Source organism: Bos taurus, chromosome 22, assembly GCF_002263795.3.
Source record: "Bos taurus isolate L1 Dominette 01449 registration number 42190680 breed Hereford chromosome 22, ARS-UCD2.0, whole genome shotgun sequence".
Classification (NCBI taxonomy): domain Eukaryota; kingdom Metazoa; phylum Chordata; class Mammalia; order Artiodactyla; family Bovidae; genus Bos; species Bos taurus.
In genome coordinates, this window is record NC_037349.1 from 28,921,909 (window position 1) to 28,948,051 (window position 26,143).

At 42.0% G+C, this 26,143-nt stretch overlaps 1 protein-coding gene across 2 annotated transcripts in view; it reads left to right on the forward strand.

Annotated features, from left to right (window-relative positions):
• SHQ1 (SHQ1, H/ACA ribonucleoprotein assembly factor) overlaps positions 1-17,578 on the forward strand; it is a 103,811-nt gene extending 86,233 nt beyond the window's left edge. For both annotated transcript variants that reach the window (XM_024982511.2, NM_001035049.2), the window contains one exon: positions 16,669-17,578. In XM_024982511.2, coding sequence (XP_024838279.1) covers positions 16,669-17,221 — 553 coding nt within the window. In that variant the 3' untranslated portion in view covers positions 17,222-17,578. The remainder of the gene's footprint in view (positions 1-16,668) is intronic.
• The last annotated feature ends 8,565 nt before the right edge of the window (positions 17,579-26,143 follow it).

A 26,143-nucleotide genomic window follows, 5' to 3' on the forward strand; every position in this document is an offset into this window, starting at 1 on the left:
ATTCTAGACTTTGGGCAGTAGACAACAGTTAAACACTGGACTTGGAGGCCATGATATACAGGAAAATTGTCAACAAAAGCCCCCAGATACAAAAACCATGGCACTAAATTGACCGTGAAGAAGGACCGTATTTACAGTATGAAAACTGAAACAAGAAGGCAGAGCTGCATCCAGTCATCCCTCAGAATATGTGTGTTGGGGATTGAAGATGCCCACTGCTCTCTGTGCAGCCATGAATGACTACATAAGGCTGAGGAGTATTGATTTTGAGGCTACAGAAAACTGTGACAAGTAGTCAGATTTACCAATATGGAATTTGTGAATAATAAAGCCTGTAAACATTGATATACAGACTCACACAGAAGGGGCAGAAGACAAGAAATAACTATTGCTTCTCTCCAAGAATCTGATATTTAAAAATTTAAGATAAGCATTGAAGTAGTCAATGGTAAGTCAACTGTTGTCGTACCCTCAATTTAAGGCATAAAATGGTTTTCCTGTGGAATTATATGTGGGAACAGACTGTCTCTTCAATGCCTGAGGCACCCCAGGCTGATCCTTCCCATAGATGTCCTTCACTCTAGTGGGATGTCTTCTTCCTTGCCAAGTCCAGACTAAGATGATATGATCCTCAGAGCAAAGACTGTGTTTTATATTCACCATTACATCCATCAAACCTGGGTGGTCACCAAACATAGCAGATGGTCAATAAATATTTGTCAGAAGACTGACTTTGGACCTGGGCACTTGAACTGAAAAGCTGCAGCTCAGTCTACTTGCTTCTGGTCCTTGTCCACCACCCCTTGACCTCAGTTCCTCAGTTCTGAAACCTACAAAGTTCTGAAATCAGAAGTATTTTCAGGGCAATGGACAGCAAAACCTGACTGACCTAAATTCATCTGGTGACCTGAGGCTATTTATAATATTTATTCAACTTGGAGTGACTAACCATACATCTTGCATAGAAATATTAGTCTTATTTGATTACAGATTGCTGCTGGTGGTGTTAAGTAATGCATATATAATATTACAGATCCAGAATCACCTTTCTGATATGTAAAACAAACTGTAATTTTGGAACTCATCTAGGTCCAAGAGTTTCAGATGATGTCTTATTCACTTTTAGTATGATTTAGGGGTTTTCTGTAGAAATTTTATTTAAGAAGCAAATTTATTTAGAAACAAATTAGAGACGTAAATGATTATGGCCTCTGGAAGATGAGATAGTTAAGTGATATAATCTGATAGCTTACCTCCTGCAGGAACAATGTATAGAGTAAAGTCCCAGGGTAAGTTTGAAGATTTGTGAGAATAGTTCTTTATGTGAATTGGAAGCTTAAATCATAAAAAGTGAAGAAGTTGATTAATCTTAAGACTTTATAATAAATATTAAAAATGTGAGTCTTTTATAGAAATTTGAATTTCAGGACATATTTGAAAGACTGACCATAATGTCCAAATCAACTATCATTTCACAGAAAAATGTATTTGTAAAACATTCAGTTCAGTTCAGTTGCTCAGTCATGTCCAACTCTGCAACCCCATGAACTGCAGCATGCCAGGCCTCCCTATCCATCACCAACTCCTGGAGTTTACCCAATCTCATGTCCATTGAGTCGGTGATGCCATCCAACCATCTCATCCTCTGTCGTCCCCTTCTCCTCCTGCCCTCAATCTTTCCCAGCATCAGGGTCTTTTCCGATGAGTCAGCTCTTCACATCAGGTGGCCAAAGTATTGGAGTTTCAGCTTCAACATTAGTCCTTCCAAAGAATACCCAGGGCTGATCTCCTTTAGAATGGACTGGTTGGATCTCCTTGCAGTCCAAGGGACTCGCGAGTCTTCTCCAACACCACAGTTCAAAAGCATCAATTCAGCATCAATTCTTCTGTGCTCAGCTTTCTTCACAGTCCAACTCTCACATCCATACATGACCACTGGAAAAACAGCCTTGACTAGACGGACCTTTGTTGGCAAAGTAATGTCTCTGCTTTTCAATATGCTATCTAGGTTGGTCATAACTTTCCTTCCAAGGAGTAAGAGTCTTTTAATTTCATGGCTGCAGTCACCATCTGCAGTGATTTTGGAGCCCCCCAAAATAAAGTCTGACACTGTTTCCCCATCTATTTTCCATGAAGTGATGGGACCAGATGCCATGATCTTCGTTTTCTGAATGTTGAGCTTTAAGCCAACTTTCTCACTCTCCTCTTTCACTTTCATCAAGAGGCTTTTTTAGTTCCTCTTCACTTTCTGCCATAAGGGTGGTGTCATCTGCATATCTGAGGTTATTGATATTTCTCCTGGCAATCTTTATCCCAGCTTGTGCTTCCACCAGCCCAGTGTTTCTCATGATGTACTCTGCATGTAAGTTAAATAAGCAGGGTGACAATATACAGCCTTGACGTACTCCTTTTCCTATTTGGAACCAGTCTGTTGTTCCATGTCCAGTTCTAACTGTTGCTTCCTGACCTGCATACAGGTTTCTCAAGAGGCAGGTCAGGTGGTCTGGTATTCCCATCTCTTTCAGAATTTTCCACGGTTGATTGTGATCCACACAGTCAAAGGCTTTGGCATAGTCAGTAAAACAGAAATAGATGTTTTTCTGGAACTCTTTTGCTTTTTCGATGATACAGCAGATGTTGTTGTAAAACATACTATTCTGGTAAAAAAAAAAATTCATAGCAAAAGAACCCCAGTATCAGAGGTCTACCAAAAAAGTTTTTCCCATCTGCTTCTCTTCTACTAGGAATAATAAAGAAGATTATTATAATGAAGCACCTGGAAACGGAATTTGGTTGTCTTTTCTCCTTCTCCAGGGGAAGAGTTTTTGTTTTTTTTTTTAATCCCTGTATAAATTTTAATTGGAATTGAAAATATAGCCTGGAGTCTTACAAACCTTGAGCTTCCCTTATGGCTCAGACAGTAAAGAATCTACCTACAGTGTGAGAGACCCAGGTTCAATCCCTGGGTCAGAAAGAACCCTTGAAGAAGAGAATGGCTACCCACTCCAGTATTCTTGCCTAGAGAATTCCATGGACAGAGGAGCCTGGCGGGCTATAGTCCATGGGGTCACAAAGAGTTAAACATGACTGAGCAGCTAACACTTATAAAGCTTTTTACTCATTTAAAAACAAAACAAAACTATCTGGGGACTTCCCTGGTGATTCAGTGGCTAAGACTTCTCACTCCCAGTGCAGGAGGCCTGGGTTAGATCCCTAGTCAGGGAGCAAGATCCCACATGTCACAACTGAGAGTTTGCATGCTGCAACTAAAGATCCCATGTCTACAACTAAGACCCAGTGCAGCCAAACAAATAAATAAATAAATAAATGTTTTAGAAAGCAAGCTTCAGTCTGTACTACACAAATTTGATAAAATTGCTCACTTTCTGGAAAATATTCATACAAGTGATAGAAAGATTCCTGGTGGCTAGTTTTTAGGGTTTTAATGGGAAAAATGAAATATTTTTCTAATTAAACGTTTTCTTTTGTATTGGAGTATAGTTGATTTACAGTGTTGTGATTGTTTCAGGTGGACAGCAGAGGGACTCAGCCATACATATACATGTATCCATTCTTCCCCAAACTCCCTTCCATCAAGGCTGAAGGCTTGAAAACAGTATTAAAAAGAAAAATAATACACATTCTTATTTTATTCTTACTTGAGAAAGTACTAAGGTTGGTCTGTAGATCAAATGTTCTGTTGGGGCTCTGAGTGGATGCCTTTAAAAATGGTATTTGAAATAACCCACAGACAGTGCTTTAACCAATATCATAGGAATCACCTCCATTGCAGTGAACTGTGTACTTCTGCAAAGAACAGCTTTCTGTGGAGAGTATGCTTGTTGAAAGAAATGACTAATGGATCTTTCTCTAGGCATATTTTGAGATTCTCTTTGTGTTTGGTAAAACGTGCCAGGCCTTTTAAAAAGTAGTTTGAGATGAGTAGCGTTGTATTAGAAATCTTGTTGTTTGCCCCAAGGAAACCAGAGCTATCCCTGTGACCCTCTGCACCCTTCTCTCTCTGGCTCTGCCCCCTTTACCTGAACAAATGTTCAGAAGCCTCAGGCTTCTTTTCCAGAACTTGTGTTTGTTAAGTAAGTACAGATGATAAATATACAAATAATGAATTTTAAAACACCTGTGTAAGTATCACCCAAGTCAAGAACCACTCAGAAGTCCCTTGTACCTTCTCACATTGTGTTACCATCCATTGGTCTTTGCCTGCTTTGGAACTTAGTATAACTGAAATAATACAGTGTGTACTCTTTTGCATGTGGCTTCATCTATTCAGAGTTATTTTGGTGAGAAGTCTGGAGAAAGAAATGGCAACCCACTCCAGTATTCTTGCCTGGAGAATCCCAGGGACAGGGGAGCCTGGTGGGCTGCCGTCTATGGGGTCGCACAGAGTTGGACATGACTGAAGCGACTTAGCAGCAGCAGCAGCAGCAGCAGCTAACTCAGTATCAGTTTTTAAAGGTCTCTCTGGGGGCACTTGTAGCAAAATCTCTTGGCCTTACCCGTTATGAGCTCATCTTGACTTCATGGCATTTGTAAAGACCCTGACCTTGATGCTGGGAAAGATTGAAGGCAGGAGGAGAAGGGGACGACAGAGGATGAGATGGTTGGATGGCATCACCGACTCAATGGACATGAGTCTGTGTAAGCTTTGGGAACTGGTGATGGACAGGGAGGCCTGGCGTGCTGCGGTTCATGGGGTTGCAAAGAGTCGGACACAACTGAGCGACTGAACTGAACTGTTTCCTCAACTGAGGAAAACCCAGTGCATCATATCTAAGAAGAAGCTGAGTACAAATGCTGCAGCTCCGGGTCTGGCTTCCCCACAGAGGGAGACAAGTTATAGAGCTGTCTTTATCGTGTCAGCAGGCTGTACCAGTTGGCATTCTGTGGAATCATTCTGTGTAAGAATGAGTGCAGGAAGGTGCTGCAGGTCTGCCCTTGGAGGTGGCCACTTAGCATAGTGACTGGCCCTCATGAGGAGGTCTGTTCTGTAACTGTGTCTGATCATGTTGGAAAGCAGAGGTTCCCAACTTTCTCTAGAGAACATGTTAACTGTGGTTCAAAGTGTGTGGGAAGAGCCAGAGAGCTTATGTGATATGTCAGACATTTAGTTATTCCAGAAAACCCACACCAGGGAGCAGGCAGTGCATAGTTGTCATTCATTTGGTAGGACGAGATTGTCATTAAGAAAAGGCAGAATAGTTCTTTTTTAACTGATTCATTGCAGTATGCATTGGAGAAAACATTTCATTGACCATCATACTTGCGAGCAGATAAATATTCTGAATTTTCAAAGTTTCTTGACTTCCTTCATAATTTGGAAAGCTGTATGCTGCATCGTGTGTGTGGTGAACATTCCGGCACTCGAGTATTTTCCTGTTTCAGTACTGTGAAAACAACACAGTGCACAAACTTTGTGTTTTGTAACCAGGGAAAATCTTAGCATTGAGAACAAACTTACAAAGAAATAAACACATTAAATCACTTGTCCCAGTCTTTCTTCCTCAGAGCATGCCAGGAAGTTTGGGAGCAGTCATTTTCCTTCTGCTTTCAAGATGGGGAAGTGGAGACAAAAAGGACATGTTTGAAAACGCAGCCAGAACTTGTGCTTCTGTAGACCTCAAGACTGTCTTAGAATGCCAAGTTCACTGTGTGTGCAAGAAATTGGAGGACAAGGGGCAGAGCATCCCAGCTGGTGGTCTGCGGCCCCACTGGTGGCTTTCAGGAGAAATGGAAATGATGGCCCCTCAGCCTTCAGGATGGCAGGTGGGATGGGAGCCAGCCTGGACAGTTATTTTGTGCCATGCCAGACGGAGACTGTTTTCTGTGTCCCAGGGCCTGAAACAGCCTGGCAAGCGTTGCTTTAAATAGACTCTGCAAGACTGTCTGAGTTCAGCTTAGAACTGGATGAGTAGGAGCCAGCCTAGGAAGACTTGGGGGAAGAATGTTCCAGAATGAGGGAGCATTTGCAAAGGCCTTGAAGAAAGAATGTATCATTGTGTCCTTGGGACAGAGAGAGGGTGGTGACTGGAGCTCCAGAGCACAGTGATGAGGAAACAAATGCCAGGCAGCCCCCCTGAGAGGAGACAGGCCCAGAGGGCTGCTTCTGGGGCCTTGTCTTCACTGGGGAAGTTTAGATTTTATCCTGAGTGTTCTGGGAACCCATTGCAGGTGTTAAACAGGGGAACATCATGAGCATAATGTAGAAGTGTAAAAGCATAGCATTTTAGACTCAGAAACTAGAAACAGACTGATCATTCACTGCATTTTACTATGTGAAGAAAACTTTTCTGTGTCTTGCTGCTGTTGATAGTCTTCGTGGTATCATTTATTTCATTTGTAAAATCAGGAATTTGTATGAGGTGCCTTCTAATTTCTTTTTGGCTCTAAAGATCTTGATCCCTGTATACACCTCTGTATTAGTTCCCTTGGGCTATGATAACAAATGACTGCAAACTAGATAGCTTAAAATAGCAGAAATTTATTCCCTCACAGTTTTGGAGGCCAGAAGTCTAAAGTCAATGGTTCAGCAGGGTTGGTTCTTTCTACAGGCTTGAGAGAGAGTTGTCCCATGCCTCTCTGTAGCTTCTAACTACCAGCCATGCTTGACATTCCTTGCTTGGCTTGTAGACACAGCACTTCAGTCTCTGCCACCATTATCAAATGGTCTTCTCTGTATCCTTGTGTCTTTTTTTTTTTTAATTTATTTATTATAAATGAAACAAAGATGAATTTTTTTAATAATAAAAAGTATAATTCACAAAGAAGATAGACATCATACACCATTAGTGTGTCCTTGTGTCTTATATGATATTCTTGTAAGGACACCAGTCCCTATTAAGTGATTGGATTTAGGGCTCACCCTAACACAGTATGACCTCATCTTGACTTTATGACATTTGTAAATACCCTATTTCCCCAACCGAGGTCATACTGATAGGTTCTGGGGATAAGGACTTGAACATATCTTTGTGGGGGGTACATTTCAACCAGAACACCTTCCTTATGCTACCACCTTCTTAGTGCCTTCTTCCCTTTAGTTTATTGACCTCTACTTAGTTTGCTGCTGCTGCTGCTGCTAAGTTGCTTCAGTTGTGTCCGACTCTGTGTGACCTCGTAGACGGCAGCCCACCAGGCTCCGTCATCCCTGGGATTCTCCAGGCAAGAACACTGGAGTGGGTTGCCATTTCCTTCTCCAATGCATGAAAGTGAAAAGTGAAAGGGAAGTCCCTCAGTCGAGTCCGACTCTTCACGACACCATGGACTGCAGCCTACCAGGCTCCTCCGCCCATGGGATTTTCCAGGCAAGAGTACTGGAGTGGGGTGTTATTGCCTTCTCCATCTACTTAGCTTAATGGAATCCAAATAGCCATGTCATCTGAACAGTTAGTAGGTCAAAATACTACATCTCTGTGGTTGAACAGTACGGTCTGCCCTTTTCACATAGATGAAAGGTAGAAATGTTGTCAGAATTGTACAAGTCTGACAAACCCGCAAATGTCTTGCTTCATGGAATAATTTTAGAGAAAAAAAATGGAAGGAAGAGATGTGTTTCCACCTTGGACCTATAGTCCCCATTTTCCCATATCCTTTTCTACCCTACAAAAGTCTTTTGTTGTTGTTGTTCTTTGTTTTACTCAACCAGTTGTTTGGGTTCACTGATAGATTATGTATTTATTTCCTGCCTTGTACCATAAATTATTTAAAGCATCTTTCTTATGTGCATAAACAAGATGAGCTGATTAGGGTTGGGGTAAAAGAAGTGGGGAGAAGGTAAAGACCTAAATGGAAGTGGAGAGGCGAGAAGGAGCCACTGGATTGTCCCATGATGCACGTGGATCACGGATTGGAACTTCACAACTGCTGGTGTAGAAAGGGAGACCTTTTGACTTGGCATAGTTCCAAGAGTTTCATGGGGCCAGTTTTGAAATTGATTCTGAATTCTAGCTTTGGGGATTACAATGAAGCACATTTCCCTAACACAGTTCTGCTGGGGTGCGGCGGGCATAGAGGGAAATGTGGCAAATTTATGACACTTAACATTTCTGTCTACTGTTTGATTCGGTCTGGCATAAATGCAGAATGGTTTCAAGGACAGGATGCAGTGCATTTCTCTCAAACTATGGACATTGCGTCCTTCTTAATCTATTTGTCATCCTCACTGTCCGCTTCTTAGGTGGATGCCAGTGGTGAAGCGAACGATAGCTTCTCTGGATTTGGATAAACCTTCATTCACCTACTTCATTTAACTGTTAACTGTACTTAAGTATGTATAATTGCCATATCAATTTTTTTTAATATAAACTCTTTTACTTTGCTCTAAAAATGTTTGTGTGTGTGGAGGGTGTTTGTATATCTAGTACACCACATATATATCGTGAGGGGGTCATTCTTTCTGAATAGTTGTAATTTAGAGTTTCTACACCTAGAAAATTACAAACAGAACTGGTGATAGCACACAAAAATAACACACTATTGATCAAATCATTTAATAAATTTAGTCCCAATTCTAGTATATCACTCTCCTTCCTAGCATCTCCCCTACTCATCCTGCCAGTATTTTTTTTCTTTAACCTCTTGATGATGGTTGATATTATGTAGTACAAATGAACTGCAGATTGAGGAAAAGGGCAAGGATTTCACAAAGGCAGAGGAAGTAATATAGAAGCTGGATTTGAACCACACATAGAACTGCTGACAGTGAGGCTTGGATGTGTGGGATTATTAACAACTGAAGCAGAAAATTCTACAATACTAGTGACAAGTTGAAAGTCTTTATTTTGACTATTAAAGCATTGATTTGAGTATCACATGATTGAGAGGCCCTTGAACTCATGGTGCCATCGTGATTATTTCTAAAAACTATCTTACAATTCTGCTCTAAAAGACAACCTGAAGTGTCATACAGTACTATAATAGAATTTTCTTGGAATAGTTACAAATACAATTAATATTTGGTTCATTCTTTGTTTATTTTGAGAGTTAGTACCTAGTTGTAATTATAACCTATGTATGAATATTGTTAAATATTTTCTAAACTTATTTTTGTAGTTTGTCATTTTGTCTCAAGGTGAAATCTTCACTTTTTAAAAATCACTTTTTACTGTTAAATTTGACTTCTATTTTATGTTGATCGACTTTAAGTGTTCTTTTTTCTTCATCTTAATTATATTCCATTAATGAGCATCTCCACTCTCTTTCAAAATTCATGTCCTCCCCAAACCTAAGAAGGTGACCTTATTTGGGAATAGGGTTGTTGCAGATGTAGTTAGGTGTTAAGAGGAGGTCATACTGGAGTAGGATGGCCCTTTGATCCAATATGACTTGTACCCTTATAAGGAGAAAAAGAGTCACAGAGATGCACCCAGAAGGAAGACAGCCTTGTGAGGAAACAGACACACAGAATGCCATGTGGTGACAGAGCATAGAATGATGTGTCTACAAGCCAAGGAAGCCAAGGATTCCTGGCAACACCAGAGGCTAAGAGAAAGGCATGGAACAGATTGTTCCACTGGAGCTCCCAGAAGGAATCAACCCTGTCAGCACCTTGATTTTGGATTTCTAGCCTCTAGAACTGTGAAAGGATAAATTTCTGTTGTCTTAAGCCACCACATTGTGATGGTTTGTTATGGCAGCCCTAGGAAATTAATACAGATTTTCATACCGTGAATGGGGTATTACTGTAACTGATACCTGAAATTGTGGGAGTGGCTTTAGAGTCCGGTCATCAGTAGAGGCTGGAAGAGTTTGGGAATGTGTGCATAATGGAAGAATCTTAGATTACTTAAAGAGATAACATAGTAGAAATATGGACATTAAAGGTGAATCTTGCCAAGGTTTAGAAAGAAGTGAGGAGAGCTACAGAGTAAGCTTCTGTAGTCTTAGAAAAAAATTTACATATCATCACCTGTAGAATGGTGCTAGAAACAGAAATGTGAAAGGTACTTCTAGTGAGATCTCAGATGGAAAAGAACTTGTTACTGCAAACTGGAGGAACAGTGACCCTTGTTACAAAGGTGGGGAACTTGGTTGTGTTGTGTCGGCCAGCCATTCAGTGTGGAGAGTAGAACTCGGGTATTTAGCTGAAGAGATTTCCACAGTGTTAAAGATGCAGCCTGGTTTCTCCTTGTTAACTAGAGTAGAATGAGAGAAGGCAAAGAGAAATTGAGGAAGAAATTGTTGAGTATAAAGGGGTAAGTACTTGATGATTTGGAAACTTTCCAGCCTGTCCACACTTCCCCAGTGCTCAGTGGGTAAAGAATCTGCCTGCAATACAGGAGACACGGGCGATGCAGATTCGATCCCTGGGTCAGATACCCTGGAGGAGGAAATGGCAACCCATTCCAGTATTCTTGCCTAGAAGATGCCATGAACAGAGGAGACTGGCAGGCTACAGTCCACAGGGTTGCAAAGAGTCGGAAAGGACTGAGCATGCACTCATCATCATCATGAGCCTGTTCACATAACTGTGCTCTGGAATTGGGGCCACAGGTATGTGTGGACAGCCTTTGGCTAAAGAGATTAAGCATGTGAATTTTGGATCCGTTCAGCCATCTGGCACAAGTCAGGAATGGAGGTGGGCTCATCCAGGAAGGACATATGGAGAATTCTCTTGTCTAATGGTGTGCATCCCCTTGACTTTCACAGAAGACTGACAAGGTTTTTGAGAATGTTATAGCAGCAGAGAAACAACCAGCCTGGACTGAGAAGGGCAGAGAAGGGAGGAAATGAAGGGAGAATGGGTCTGAGGGCAGAACCAGGAATTCAGAGGCCAGAGTAGGTGGAGCTTCCACCCTCGTGGGTGGGCCCAGACATAGCATCAAGCCACAGAGGATTATTCTCAGGCTTCAAAACTAATGGAATTTGACCTACTGCATTGTGAACTTGCTTTAGATTGGTTAACTTTTTTTTATCTATTTCATTTTTTCCCTTCTGAAATGGAAATATTTGTTTTTTACACTTGTACAACCGTTGTGTTTTGGAAACAGATAACTTGTTCTTTAGTCACAGATCTGTGGACAGAGAGAAATGTTACCCCAGGATAGAGTATACCCAGAGTTCCACCTAAACCTGTTTGAGATGAGAGTTAGATGAAAGTTTGGACCTAGAGTTGATGTTGGAATGGATTGAGACTTTGGGAATATTGAGATGAGTGAATATATATTGCATGTGGGACAGACATGAATAGGGGGTGAGGCAAAGGCTAGAAGACAGAGTGCGTCGTTGGATAGTGCCTCCCCTTAATTCATATCTTCTCACAGAACCCTAGAACATGACTTTGGAAATAGGGTTCTTGTAGATGTAATTAATTGTTAAGATAAGGTCATATTGGTGTAGGGTGAGCCCTTGATCCAGTATGACTGGTATTCTTAGGAGAAGAGACGCATCTAGACGGAAGACAGCCTTGTGAAGAAACACACAGAGAGAACGCCAGGTGGTGACAGAAGCAGAGCTTAGGTTGATGTATCTACAAGCCAAGGATTCCTGGCAACACCAGAAGCTATGAGAAAGGCATGGAACAGATTCTCCCCTCAGAGCCCTCAGAAGGAAGCAACCCTGCTGATACCTTGATTTTGGACTTCTGGCCTCTAGAACTATGAGAGGATAAATTTCTGTTGTTTTAAGCCAGCCAGTAGTAGTTTGTTATGATGGTTACTAGTAACTAATAGAGGGAGTTTTGGGGAAAATTGATCCAATGACCCATGGACTAGGTATTGTTTTTCATAATGCAGACCCAGAGAAGGGTATTAAGTCAAGTTGAAAATAGGATGAAAAAATATTTTATTGGCCCATACTCAGTGAGGCCTAAATAACTCTTATCTTGCAGTATTTTCTGCATTAAATTGGTATTTTCTTGTTCAAAAAGATCAGTTGTTTCTGCTAATGACTGAGCTGGAAATGCTTTTCATTCTTACAGAGTCAGGGCAGGCAGTTAGTTCTATGTTCATCTGTGCATGAACTGGTATTTGTCTTTCATGCCTGTTCAGAGATGAGTTTCACCAGCAACTTCTACCTAAAGCAAATGCGTTACCTTTTATTTAGATCAGGTTGCATAAATGTATATTAGGCAGGGGAGTTTGAAATTTGGAACTGGTTGTTTTTAGTAGAAAGGAATTATGATTATATGTCATTGTCATCATTGTCTTTTAAAAAGAATGTTGATATACGGTTTGTTCCCAGAAAGAGTCTGACGGTGTGTGCGTGTTTGTGTGTGTGTGTGTGTGTGTGTGTGTATGTGTCCTTTGAAATTAAAAGCCAGTCACTGTATTCATCATCTAGTATGAAATGTGTCTGGAGTGGCCTCACTGGAGTCCTGTCCTACATTATCGGTTGCTGGCTCTAGTGTCAGTATGTCATGGCTGGCAGGCTAGCAGGTTTTGGCAGAGGAAATGAAACCTAGTCAGTTACTATGAGATTTATAGTAGACCTGCTATTGCAGGAAGTGGTGAAAAGTTGATTGATAGTTTGAGACAAAATTCTACAGCAAGAAACAGGATGTATGCTTTCTATTTATACCCAGTTTTCTTTTGCCTACATTTCAGGGCTCCTTTTGCACTTTGTTTTGGCGGTTTCATAAGGTTACAGTTCCCTTTTTGCCCCCCTAAAATCAGTCACCAAATATAAAATAATTGAGGAAATTTTATATCAGCTCAGCCACAGTAAAGGCATGCACCCTTAGCTGTTACTATTACTCTTCATTGGTAGTTGGATTTACTGTAGCTTGTCAGTCTTTAATTAAAAAAAAATTTCTCCAAATAGGAAATTATTTCACATATATAAACAGAATGGAAGATTTTTTTTTCTTCTTTTTAAAGTTAATATGGCAGGATTACATTTCCAAAAATTTTCTGAGAAAAACCTGCATTGAGTATAATTTTATTAAAATATGACATTAGTATGATCTATCATGTGTCTTTTAAATGCTGAATCTCTTCACTCCATAATTAATACATCTTAACAGATAGGTATTCTTCACTTAGATGTAAAATATACTCTATAAGTACAACTAGTAATTCAACATATGTGTCGGTTGAGTATATCCACATGTACCTGGTTTTTGCAAGCACTCTGGCTAACTAATAATGTCATTTGACAAGGCTTTTTGACATGACCTAGCCTGGTCTGTTTTGAGTGTGACAGTGAAAAGCCACTAACTGCGTTAAATGAGGTGCTTTCTGAAATGGAAAGGCCATTACAGTTAGATTCTAGAATTTACAAGGAGTGGCAGACAGAACCACCTCCAATTGTGCCAATGTTTGAAAAGAACAAAAAGGCTACTCTTTCATGGCTCAGTTTTTTCTCCAAACGAATAATTTCCTTTTCTGTGAACAGTGACTGCTAAATTATCTGTGTCAAATAATTGAACAGAAACAAACCCAACTTTCATTCCTGAGATTAGTTGGGTCATATTCTATACCAATGATATTTTGAAATTTTAATTAGTTTCTTTTTTTCTTCCTAGCATTCTTTGAGAGTTCAAAGTGCTTATTCTGTTAAGTTTCTATCAGAAGTTTAATATAAATTTGAGAAACTAGATAGCTTGAGGTAGTAAAAGTGGGTAATAAGAAATAAAGATGAATCAGGGTGGTAAAGAACAAAAAAAAAATCCACATATGATCAATTTTTTAATACACATTATATAGTGGATCATTTTAAACATAATATTGTGCTAAATTAAACATAATATTGTGCTAAAGGTGAAGAACTTTAGAATTCCAAATTTATACAGTATTAAGTGACAGATTAATATTTTTATAGTAGACAATAATAAAGATCCAAACAGTTTTAGCTTGAGTACATATATCTGTGGTATTCACTAATACTCACATTTTTTCCTCAGATCCTGCAGTCTTTGTAGGTAAAGCTTAGATGTATACTTTAAGACTGCTGAGCTAAAAAGAGACCCGTCACAGTTTCTATGGAGAATTCTGGGCCTTATGCAAGTGAGAACTTGCTCCTTGGGAAGGTGTTGAGTGGCATCAAATTGGGAAGAAATCATGGGAACCTTTTCAGAGCCCTCAGAAGTATTCCTGAGAGGCCCTGTGGTGGAGGAGAGAGCGCGCTAGAGCTCAGAGGTGTGGGCTTCCGCTCCTGACTGCCCTCCTGCTCAGCGGGGCAAACTTTAGCTGGTCTCTCAATTCCTCCAAACTTCTATTTTGCCATCTGTCATGTAGGGATGAAAATGAAGCTGATTCACAGGATTGTCATAGGAGCAATTACAACAATGTTTGTGGAACGTCATCCTTCATATATTGTCAATAGTGTTTGTTATGTCTGTTAAAAATGTGAGATGTGTGGTCACTGAAGTGTAAAGGCTTATATTAAAAAATTTTATTTTGGATATTATAATTTAATAAGAAGCATTCTCTTCTTTTCCAAGTTCATGGCTCTTTATCTCTTAAGGCTGTGTGTCATTACCCAGAGAGGATCTTTTTTTTAGTGAGAAAGATGACAGTGAACTAGTCCTTAGGCTGGCAGAGCCTTGCGGCAGGGAGGTTTTAAACTGGAACACTAGCTCTGACCAGATCCTTGGCAACCGGTACCCAAGCCTTCAAAATATATTATGTATATCATCCAAATTGTCTTGGACATGGATGTAGATTGTATTGCAAACATCTTATTTTATCACTGTGTTTTTAAAGATGTCTCAAACCCACCAGAACTTACCCAGAGTTACAGCCCTTTGGTAGATCATCTACTAACTCCAGTGAATCTCACCCAAGCTTTCCTTTGAACCGCAGGCCATCTTTCCTTTTCTAAACTCCTGCAATTCCAGCACCAAAACACAGGGTTTTCCTCGTTTAAGAGAAAGTTGCACATCCATGACAGCCATTGTCCTCGTCCCACCCAACCTTGGACACTGACTGCAGTGGAGCTTTGGGTCCTGATTACACTCTCCAGACCTGGGCTGGGGGTGGGGGAAGCATCCCTGTGGAATCTTTTGTTATGCTAAATATTTTGAGACAAAGGGGTCTCAGGTATATCCAGGCACTTAGATGAAAATCCCCATCCATCACTCTATTGAAATGAAGCCTGTAGTCCCCAGTGTTATGGGGTGGACTGCACTTTGACAAATGAATTTATCCTGTGAACTCAACTCATTCAGTTTGTTTCAAGCGACTCATGTAATCTTTGGAGCCAGAGAAACACAGAAGCCATGTCAGCACGCTTACCGTTTTCACTCACTGCTACTTTTTTTCACTTGTCACACCAGATTTCCCTGTACGGAACAGCAAAGACATCTTTTTTGGAAAACTGCAGTATGCTTTACACTGTTTCAAAAACAAAACAACTAAAATGCATCTGAGTTAATGAAAAAGTTTATCTGTTCAGTATAGTGTTTATCATGTAATGTTATAAGTTTAGCAAAAATATCTTCTGAAATAGCATGAGATGGTTTTCAGTTAAAAAGCACTCTGTTGCTCTTTTATACTGCTTTTCTTTTCTTTTTTAGTTAGGAATTTTGAATAGATATTCCATTCCCATAAGTTTAAAAATAAACCATATGCATGAAAAGTCTCCCTTTCACTATCATCCTTCATCTTTCCAACTCCTACAGTGCCCCCTCTACATAAATATTAGTGTTTTCTGTAGCTTTCCAGAGTTCATGGTTAAGTGTACAAGCAACTTCAAATGTTTTTGCTTCTTTACTCTTTTTGTGTGTTTAACATAGAAAGCAGCATATACATATAGAAAGCCTTTTGTCATTGTTAAACAATATATCTGGCTTAGTCCCTGAAGAGCCTCCTACATTACGTCACCATTGACTATTCCTTCCTGTGGCCATGTTGGTGGACATTTGGGTATTTCTTATTTTGGAGTATTAGAAACAATGCCGCACTAAATATTACCTTGGACCTGCGTCTTGTAGCATATGTGTTTAATTTCCAGATGTGGTTTTGCTGGGTCAAGGGTATGTACATTTTCAATTTTGAAAGTTATTGCCAGGTTCTCCTGCACCGGGATTATAACTGTTTACTCTATCACCAGCAGTGAATGAAAGCGCCTTTCGTCCACAGCCTTGCTGGCAGTGTTACCAAATGTTTGGATTTTTGCCAATCTGATAAATGAAAATATATCTCAGCATGATTTTAATTTGTATTTCTTTTATTTGACTGAAGTTGTTGAACATCTTTTCATATATTTTCAGAGTCATTTCTATTTCTTTTTGTGAGAATTGTCTGCTTGTATCTTTTGCCCATTTTCCTCATGGATTGTTATCTCTGCTTTTAAGAACTCTATTAGGGGAATTAGGCCTTGTTTTATGATATAAATCACAAATACTTTTCTCAATTTTGCATTAGCCTTTTGACTTTTCTTCTTATTATTATTACTTTTTTACCCTTCAGAAATTGTCTTATTTTTATTAGTTGAATTTATCAGTCTTAGCCTTTCTTTTGTGGCTTCTAGATTTTGATCATAGGAAGGCCTTCCTCATTCTGGTGTCATAAAGGAAATCTCCTTCATTTCCTTGTAATACTTATTTCCTTTTTTCTGTTTGTATCTTTGATCTGTTTGGGGGGTTCATCCTCTGTGCCATGTGAAGTATAGATCCAGCTTTATTTTGTCATCTCTTTAAGCTGTGGACCCTGTTATCCCCAGACTAGTTAATGAATAGTCCTAATAATTGTTCTTAAAATGGTTTTCAAGGTCCAAAAAGTTGGCAGCTCTTGCAGAAGCCTTAAAGAAAGCATCCCTAACCAAGGCCCAGCTGGGGTTAGAACTGGAGGAGCTGGAGGCAGCAGCATTTCTGGTCCAGGAGGAAGAAGCCACATCAAAAGCAGGAGTCCATTCCACTTCCAGGCAGCAGACACCTTCCTCCAGCTCTGAGACGAGTGGTTCAGAAGAATCAGAGGGCAGTGCATCACTTGAGACTGAGGAGTCAGACTCGGAACAGGAGGAGCCTGGAGGCGGTGAATCTGAGACAGGGCATTCCTTGCTCGGTCCCTTTGTTGAAGAAAGCAGCATGGCCCTGCTTCTTAACGATGGTGGTATGTGTAGAAGCACCACTTTCCTGGGGTCTGATGGTGGTCGAGGACAGCCGCTGGCCTCCCCTGGGGCTCCCATAGCATTTGGGCCTCTGATCCAGGAGCTTGGAGAACAACTGGAGACTTCGGTTCAGATTTCCGAGCCCAAAGACTCTGCTGCTGGACAGCAGGACAGTGTGCTGGAGAGAGAAAGCCGGCAGACACCTGAGGATTGACTCCTGAGTGGTCTCATTTGTTATTGAGAATTATGTCAGATTTGGTTTTATTGACTGAATTAAAATTCTTCATTTTCACTTTGTACTTTTCCTTGGTATATACAACATTGTTTGTGAGCTAACATTGACACCAGTTGGTTTTCTTGTACCTTTAAGAACAAAGTTCTAAAGCAAACTGTAATTAATATCAGGCTTATTTCATGCAGTGTTGTTATTTTGAGATTCATCAATGTAGCATGTATTGAGGGTTTGTTGTTTTTTTTTCCGTATCTGAGTAGTATTTCATTGAATGGACATTTGGGTTGTTTCCAGCTTTTGGCTGTTCCAAATAAAGCTGTTATGAACATTTGTGTGCAAGTCTTTGTGTGGACATATGCTTTTATTTCTCTTAGGTAAATATCTGGGAGTGGAATGATGGAGCCGTATGGTAGGTGTATGTTTAACAGTGTAAGAAACTGCCAAACTGTTTTCCAAAGTGACTGTACCATTTTGCACGCCCACCAGCAGCCTGTGAGAGCCCTGCTTCTTTCTCATTCTTGTCATCACTTGGTATCATCACTTGGTGTGGTCAATTTTTAACATTTTAATAAGTGTGAAGTGGTATCTCATTGTGATTTTATTTTGCATTTTAAGACTACTTGTGTTAAGCATCTTTTCACATGTGTGTTTGTCATTCACATATCTTTGGTGAAGTGTCTGTTTAAATCTCTTGCCGGTTATTTTTGACCTGGGTTGCTTTTCTTATTTCTGAGTTTGCAGAATTCTTTATAAATTCTAAATACAAATCCTTAAATGAGTCATCCTTGCCTGCCTGATAATCTTTGATTGGATAAACATTGTGAGTTTTACCTCATTGGGTGCTGGATATATGTATTCTCCTAAGTATTCTTTAGCTTTGTTTTGGGATGCAGTTGTTTGGAAATAGTTTTGATCCTTTGGGTCTTGCTTTTTTAATTTGTTATATAGGTCTGAAACAGTGCTCCATCTAGGACAATTTCCCAGCCCTAAGGAAAGATTTTTCCCATGCCCCAGGGATTATGTGTTTTGCAGTCCGGCTGATGAAAATAGACACCTGTGTGAATACTGGTCCCTCTAATCCTTTCACATGGCTCTTTCCCAGCCTCATTGACAGGCTCTCCTCAGTGAGTAGTTGACCCTCTCCTGGTATCTGGTGTTCTCCACAGCTCTCACCTTTCCCATACTCTGTCTTGTAGACTCGGGCCAAGTCCCCAGCTCTGTCTCCTGAACTGCAGAGTCCACTGAGTTCTCTCTGGGTTGCCCCTCGCTGTGCAGCCTGGACAATCATCTGGGACAGTAGGTGAGGCCCTCTTACCCTCCTAGGGTTTGGTTTCCATTCCTCAGGATCACTGTCCTTCATTGCCTCATGTCCAGTACCTTAAAAACCCATTGCTTCATGTACTAGTTCTGGTTTTCTTTTTTGGTTATATCAGAAGGGGGGAGGTTAAACCTAGTCCCTGTTACTCCATCTTGATTAGAAACATAAACTTCCATTAATATTTTATATGTGAATTTTCTCACTTGAGTGTAAGCTCCTTGGGAATGATGTCTGTGTCGTGTCTTGTTACCACTGAATCATCAGCCCATATTCTCAGTGCACCATAAATATTTGTTGAGTGAATGAACAAATGAAATAAACCAATTTACTTTGGGGAGGAAATGAAATGAAATCTGATATGTATTAATCTCAGTAGCATTTTTATTTCAGGAAAGTGTATGATCCCTTTTATTCTACTTCTCTGTGGGTTGCGAGTATTTGTATTTCCACTGTAAATTCCAGCTTGTATTAACAGGATAGTTGGGGTGACTGTGCCATTTGACACGCACGTTAACTCCTGAACACTGTAACAGCTTTGTTAGAATGTGTTCAAGACTTTTCTCAGGCTCCCGGAGAGCTTCAAAATCCCTATGACCATTGAAAATGCATTTCTCCTCAGTAGCACATGACCTGAGGCCAGTTTGAAAATGCATTATCTGTTATTCCTCTCATTTACTACTACTAATGTCAAGTTGAACAAATCTACTCTTGTCTAAAAATTTAAAGCTGTGGAAATTTCTCTTTCCATCAACTTCTGTCCTTACTTAGGAATCTAAAGAGGATCTACTTTGGTGAGACTCACCTTGGGTGGAAAAATCTGTGACTCCCTTACTCAGAGGATGGGCAAATGTGATCCTTCCTGGACATCCTCAAAGCATTCTTATCACCATACAAGTCTCATGCATTGGAAAGACAAAGAGAATGAGCACTTTAATTTTAGATTCCATGTCTGCAGCGTTTCTCTTACCCTGTCTTTGTTTGCTGAGGGTTAAAACTTTATTATATTACCCTGTCTTTAAGATGAGTTAAGAGCACTATACCATGTCTATAACACAAAACACAGCCAAAGATGCTGCTTTTAATATATATTTTTTTAACTAGATAATTGGCAGGCAACTCGAGGGATCTCTTATAACCATATGCATTTCCAAGAACCCTGGGTGATGGTGAAAAAAAAGTTAGGGAAAGCACAAAGAGGGGGATTTAGCAGCTGACTAGCTCCAGCTTAGTGGCAAGAACCACGGTGACAGGGCTGAGGAGATGAGGCATTGAGTCCCAGAGACACAGTTTGGGAGTGAGCAGCCTGCCGGGGGTACGCCAACCTCGAAACCTCACTCTTCCTCCTGGAAAGTGAAAGTGAAGTCACTCAGTCGTGTCCGACTCTTTGCGACCCATGGATTGTAGCCTGCACCAGGCTTCCCCATCAGTGGGATTTTCCAGGCAAGAGTATTGGAGTGGGTTGCCATTTCCTCCACCAGGGGATCTTCCCAACCCAGGGAATAGAACCCAGGACTCCCGCATTGCAGGCAGAGACACTTTACCCTCTGAGCCACTGGGGAAGCCTCTTGGAAATGGGAATACAACTACTTTTCTTGCTCACCTTATAGGATGAGGAGACTGTATATTCAAAACACTTTATAAACTAGAAAGTATTAAACCAGCACAAGGGTTTATTATTATTGTCACACTTCCCAGAGCTGCACAGGGCTCTTTTCAGCTACCTGACAACAAGCCACTGGGGGAGCCAGCACTTGGAAAATGAGAGCCCTCTTAATCACTTCTGAGGTGTGCTCGTGGTAAAAGTCTGCACAGTTCAGCAGATTAGATAGAAATATTAATTGTATCAGTGAATCACAGCACTGCCTCATCCGGTTGGAATCATTGACCTATTTTTCTATGCTCTGTCTCCTCTCCCATTATCCTTGAAGAACAATGTGGGGCCTTGCTGTGGGCATGATCGGTTTTAGGTGCCAGGGACTATGCTGATATCATCTTTCACTGGCATGGGATTAATTTACAAATGAGACAGGGCTGCTCCCTACCACATTCTAAATTGGTTGAACAGCTGGGGGGTGGTTTTCACACCTGCTAGTGAAAAATCCATTTTGGATGCATGGATCAAATTATATTACCCAGAATTGGGCATAGGAGAGAAAGGGTCAAGTTTTCTTAGCCGTTAAGACTTTATAAAATTCTAAATTAGAGAGGGCTTCTAGATAACTCTTTTGTTATAAGGGGATTTTTATTTTCTATCTTGTGACTAGAAATTGACCCATATAGTCAATGGTGACAAAAGAGATACCTCTAAAAGAAATGGAAATGAATGAAAGACAATAATAGAAAGGAAACTCTTGGCAGCTTTATAGTTGTTGCACTATCAGAAATATTCCAACTCTTCAGAATGTATTAATTATAAAATCTTTGAAGATGCAGACATCCTCTTGTATAAAATGATCTGTCATGTAATGTCATTGCCTGTCAGGTAGATTGAAGTTAAAGCTTCATAAACACAAATCTCTGTGACTGTTTGGTCAGGCGTCTCCATGAAAGCAAATCAAAGATTGCAAATGTTTCTGTAACATCATTCCATCTAAATCCCTGACAGTTTTTGTTAGTGATCAGCTGCTGCCTTTCCCGCCCATTTTCTGAGTGTGTTATATATAGTTTCAATCCATACCAAATGAAGGAAGCATTGATTAGACTTGATTTAAGGCAGCAAGTGATAAATGCTGCTGGAAATTGATTCATGCCTCTCCAGTGACTGGGGCACAGACATCCACAGTTGACACAACTCTTGTCTCAAGGCTGGAGAAAACAAACAGGGAAACACATGTCAAACAGATAAATGACTTGGCTGTTTTGAGCTCTCTGTGAAGGCCATTTGTTTCCTAGATAAGGAAGACTTCTCTCCAAAGTTGTGAAAAGATAAGCTGGAGGAAAAGGATGAATGTGAAAGCAGATGCCTGAGCACTTGGAAAAAAAACAAACAGAAAGGATGTACCTCCTGGAAGAATCTGGCTGTGTATCTGCTTTCCTTTCCCCTTAAACATACTGGAAGCAGCAGTTTGGCCATGCGAGCCTCAGTCCTAGCTAGGATCACATGCTGAAGGCTCTGCCCCTGGTATTTTATGTATTCAAAGTGATAGGATGTTACCTCTTAAGTTCTTCCAGGACGGCCTTACCGAACTGCTCTTGCTAGAGTGAGCATTTAGAAGCAGCAGCAGCAGGAACAGCCGAGCAACTTGAGAGCCCTGCCTGTAGTCCATCTGGCCTGGAGCTCCAACAGTTTGACCACCAGCCTAGAGATGCTGGAAAAGAAGAGCCGTGTTGCAACCCAGAGGCTCCCATGGAGCCTTACCCACTGTACAGTTTACTATCTTTATGTTTCTGTACATTCTGTGTTTTCCCACTTCCCCCTGTTTGCTTGCATACTGCTTTCTCTTTTCCCTGTGACTTTGCCCAGATTTGCGTTTCACCCATCCTTCAAGGCCCCATGCAAATGCCACCTCTTTCAGGAGGTCACCCTTCATTCTTCCTGGCTGGAAATAATTTCACTCCTCTGAACTCCCACTGAATCAGGGCCAACCCTGCTGGAAGAGCCTGGAACCCAAGTAAAGCCAAAGAAATGGGAGCAGGGAAGAGGGGTTTCTACCAGGCTGTACTCAGAAACAGTGGGTTCTAGAGCTCTGTATTCAGACTTGTGTAAAATTAAGATGAGAAAGAAGCAAGAAAACTGTGGTGGTGTAGGGAGGAACTGGACAAGGAACAACAGACTGGTTCCAAATAGGAAAAGGAGTACATTAAGGCTGTATATTGTCACCCTGCTTATTTAACTTATATGCAGAGTACATCATGAAATGCTGGGATGGATGAAGCACCAGCTGGAATCAAGATTGCCAGGAGAAATATCAATAATCTCAGATATGCAGATAACATCACCCTTATGGCAGAAAGTAAAGAGGAACTAAAGAGCCTCTTGATGAAAGAGGAGAGTGAAAAAGTTAGCTTAAAGCTCAACATTCAGAAAATAAAGATCATGTCATCCGGTCCTGTCACTTCATGGCAAATAGATGGGGAAACAGTGGGAACAGTGGCTGTTGTTTTGGGGGGCTCAAAAATCACTGCAGATAGTGATTGCAGCCCAAAAATTAAAAGATGCTGTTGTGACCAACCTAGACAGCATATTGAAAAGCAGAGATATTACTTTGTCAACAAAGGTCCGTCTAGTCAAGGCTATGGTTTTCCCAGTAGTCATGTATGGTTGTGAGAGTTGGACTATAAAGAAAGCTGAGCGCCGAAGAATTGATGCTTTTGAACTGTGGTGTTGGAGAAGACTCTTGAGAGTCCCTTGGACTGCAAGGAGATCCAGTCAGTCCATCCTAAAGGAGATCAGTCCTGGGTGTTCATTGGAAGGACTGATGCTTAAGCTGAAACTACAATACTTTGGCCACCTCATGTGAAGAGTTGACTCATTTGAAAAGACCCTGATGATGGGAAAGATTGAGTGAGGGCAGAAGGAGAACGGGACGACGGAGGGTGAGATGGCTGGATGGCATCACTGACTCAATGAGTTTGGGTGAACTCCGGGAGTTGGTGATGGACAGGGAGGCCTGGCGTGCTGTGGTTCATGAGGTCGAAAAGAGCTGGACACGACTGAGTGACTGAACTGAACTGAATCCTCAGCGGATGACATCGGATTACTCTGATGGGATCAGTTCAGGGAAACTGAATCATTCATGGTTGCCCAATGAAGTGTGCTAGCTGACTTTGTCTCAGCCAAGTGGCCAGCCCTGGAGCAGGATAGCTGAGGGGGGATGGGGGTGGGGGGTGGTGTCAGCTCAGCTGACACCAGTTCTCTCCCTCCAAGTAGACCCTTTGGGGGAGTATGGTGAACTGACAGCTTCAGGCTGCCACTTTCACTTCCCGATCAAGCACTGTTCACAAACGTGCCTCAGTTGTCCCAGGTTGTTCCCAGATGCTAGCACTGGGCCACTGCTGCCCAGTGTGGGCATAGGCAGTTTTTGCTCTGGACTCGCCTGCATAGCTCTGAGACCTTCTCAGGCTCTGGGACACTCCGCCAAATCTTCCTCTCCTTTCTTTCACATGTGTCAGTCCCCTTTCTGCTTGAGGCCCTCTGCTCCTACTCCTGTTTCCTCTCCTCTTTATCCTTCATGGAGGATGCGCTTGTAATTATGTCTTGGCTCCTGCTTCCCCACAGGACCCAAATGACACACTGGTTTTATGAGTGAGCCTCTGATTTCACAAAAGAGCTCAGCTCAAATATACTGTACCCTACAGTGCCTGTAGGGTAGAGACTACCTCCCTTACTATACAGAAGAGGAGACCAGGGCTCCAGACTGAGTGAATTGCCTAATGTCCCCTGGGCAGCAAGGGACAGCCTTGGATTCCAAATTGTATCTTTCCCTCTCTGCATCCCGGGCTCTTTACAACCTTAGATGCTGTCCCCATGGAGCCTGGTGAGGTGGCCTGAGTCACTGAAGGTCACCCGGCTCCTTGTGGGAGGAGAGAGTGAGACTCAGCGTGTGTCCACTCCAGAGGGATTTTCTTGACTCTTTCACCCTCCTGGGGGGACTCGCGCTGCTGTCGGTGGAGATCGTCACTGTCTGTCTACCGCGTGAGCTGCGGGATCCACTGCCCCGCGGAGCTTGGGAACTTGACAGGTGAGCCATCAAGGCGCCGGTCATCTTTTGCGCATAACTCATCCTGGCACGGTGTTTTAAAAGATAAAGCAAATTCAGATGTCGCTGAGGAGGGCCGGAATTCAAAGCGATGCAGCAGGCGGGCAGCCCGCTACCCTGGAGGCGCTCGCGTGGCCCTTGCTCCCTCCGGGTTCGGCGCGGGTGTGAGCGCCGAGGATCGGGGATCGGCGTGCGGCACATCAATGAGGACGCCTGTCCTCCTTGACGCGAGCCCACCCCCTCTAATCCGCCGCATTGTCCATTGACGTGTCTAATTATGTGTCTTACAACCGCAGAACTCCCCCCAGAGCAGCGGGGCCCTTCTGGCGGAATGAAGAGGATGATCGCTCCATCTGTTCCTCCGGCGCCAACGGGAGGCGGGCGAGGGGGCGCGGGCTGGGGTTGTGCGACTACGCGTGCGCACGGGCGAGGGCCAGGAGGCAGGGCGCGGCCGAGCGCAGGTGCCTGGAGAAAGGGGATCCCAGCGGCAGGTGCAGATGCCAAACTAGCGATGGCTGAGTGTATGTTTAATTACAGTCGACGGAGGGGGCTGTTTTAGTTAAGAATTATAGGAGACAGGTTCAGATGGAGCTCTGAGCCGAGCTCGAGAAGGTAGCAGACTGGAAGCTGCCGCGGAGAGGAGACATCTGCTTCTTTAATTAGGGGTGGCGCGCCCAGAATTTCCTGATATGTAAAATAATCACCTGGAACCCCAGGAGGCTTTAATAGAGAACTCAGAGCGCCTACTCTCACCCCCATTCTGACTAAACTGTTTGGCACGAAGCTGATCCTTAAATCACAAGCATATTTCATTCTCCTCCCAATAACATTTTTTCTGTGTGTGTGGAGTGCTGACTCAAGGGGCCCATGGAAGTATTGCCTGGAGCAGAAGGCACAGAGAAGAGGATCAGAAGTAGTCTGTTTTTGGAACCAAAGACTACTATGAGCTTTACAGTTGGCAAAGCGCTTTCTTGTCCATTGCCTGGTTTTCAACAGGGGCAGGCAGGAGTGGGCCCATTTCAAAGCTGGGGCTCAGGCTTTCTGGGGAGGCACTTAGCAGCAAGAACCGAGGAAGTAGGCAGTGGGGATCACAGAAGATTGGGGAAGAAAGGATGAACAGGAGTTGATTAAGGAGACGGAGGTTGGAATGAAAAAGCATGTCCCAGGTGGATGGATGTGATGGCTGAAGGAACCAGAGTGCTTTGATGGTGGGGACAGAGAAGGGGGCAGGTTAGCCACCCCATTGGATTGGGAAGCAACCCATAAAAGTCACATCTACTTGTGGGCCCAGACTCAGCTTTGTGGCACAGAAAGATAGGGCGGGGGTGGCAGGGGCGGGGACCGGGGGGAGGTAGAAAACCTATTATACACAATAACTGAAAATCAATTGAATATTGTAGTCCCTGGTGCATTTCATTGTAAGAGCTCAGCAAATACTGTAAATCATCTCCCTTCGTCTTTTTCTCACTGTTTGATCAACTCTGCACACCACCAAATGAAGAGTCACCTTTCCTTTCCAAATTTCCCTGACTCTCAATCTCTGCCCCCACAGTTTCTTTCCTTTCTCCCTTCTTCTCCCTCTGTGGCTGTGATTTTGATCCTACAGCATCCTCTTCCCTTCAATATAAATTCTGCTTACTTGTGGCTCCTTCCCTCTTGAATGGTTTATGACAAGACTCCACAAACTAGACCTTGCAGAAGCCAAATCCATCCCATCACTTATTTCTGTGTGACCCATAAACTGAGATTTTTTTTTTTTTTTAAGTATGCTTTTAAATGATTGAAAAGAACTTGTAAAAAATTCTTTTCTCTTGTCGTATGTTACATCTTATTGTATGTTTTTCTACATGTCATAGCCTTGAATTTGCCTCTTGGCTTGCAAAGCCT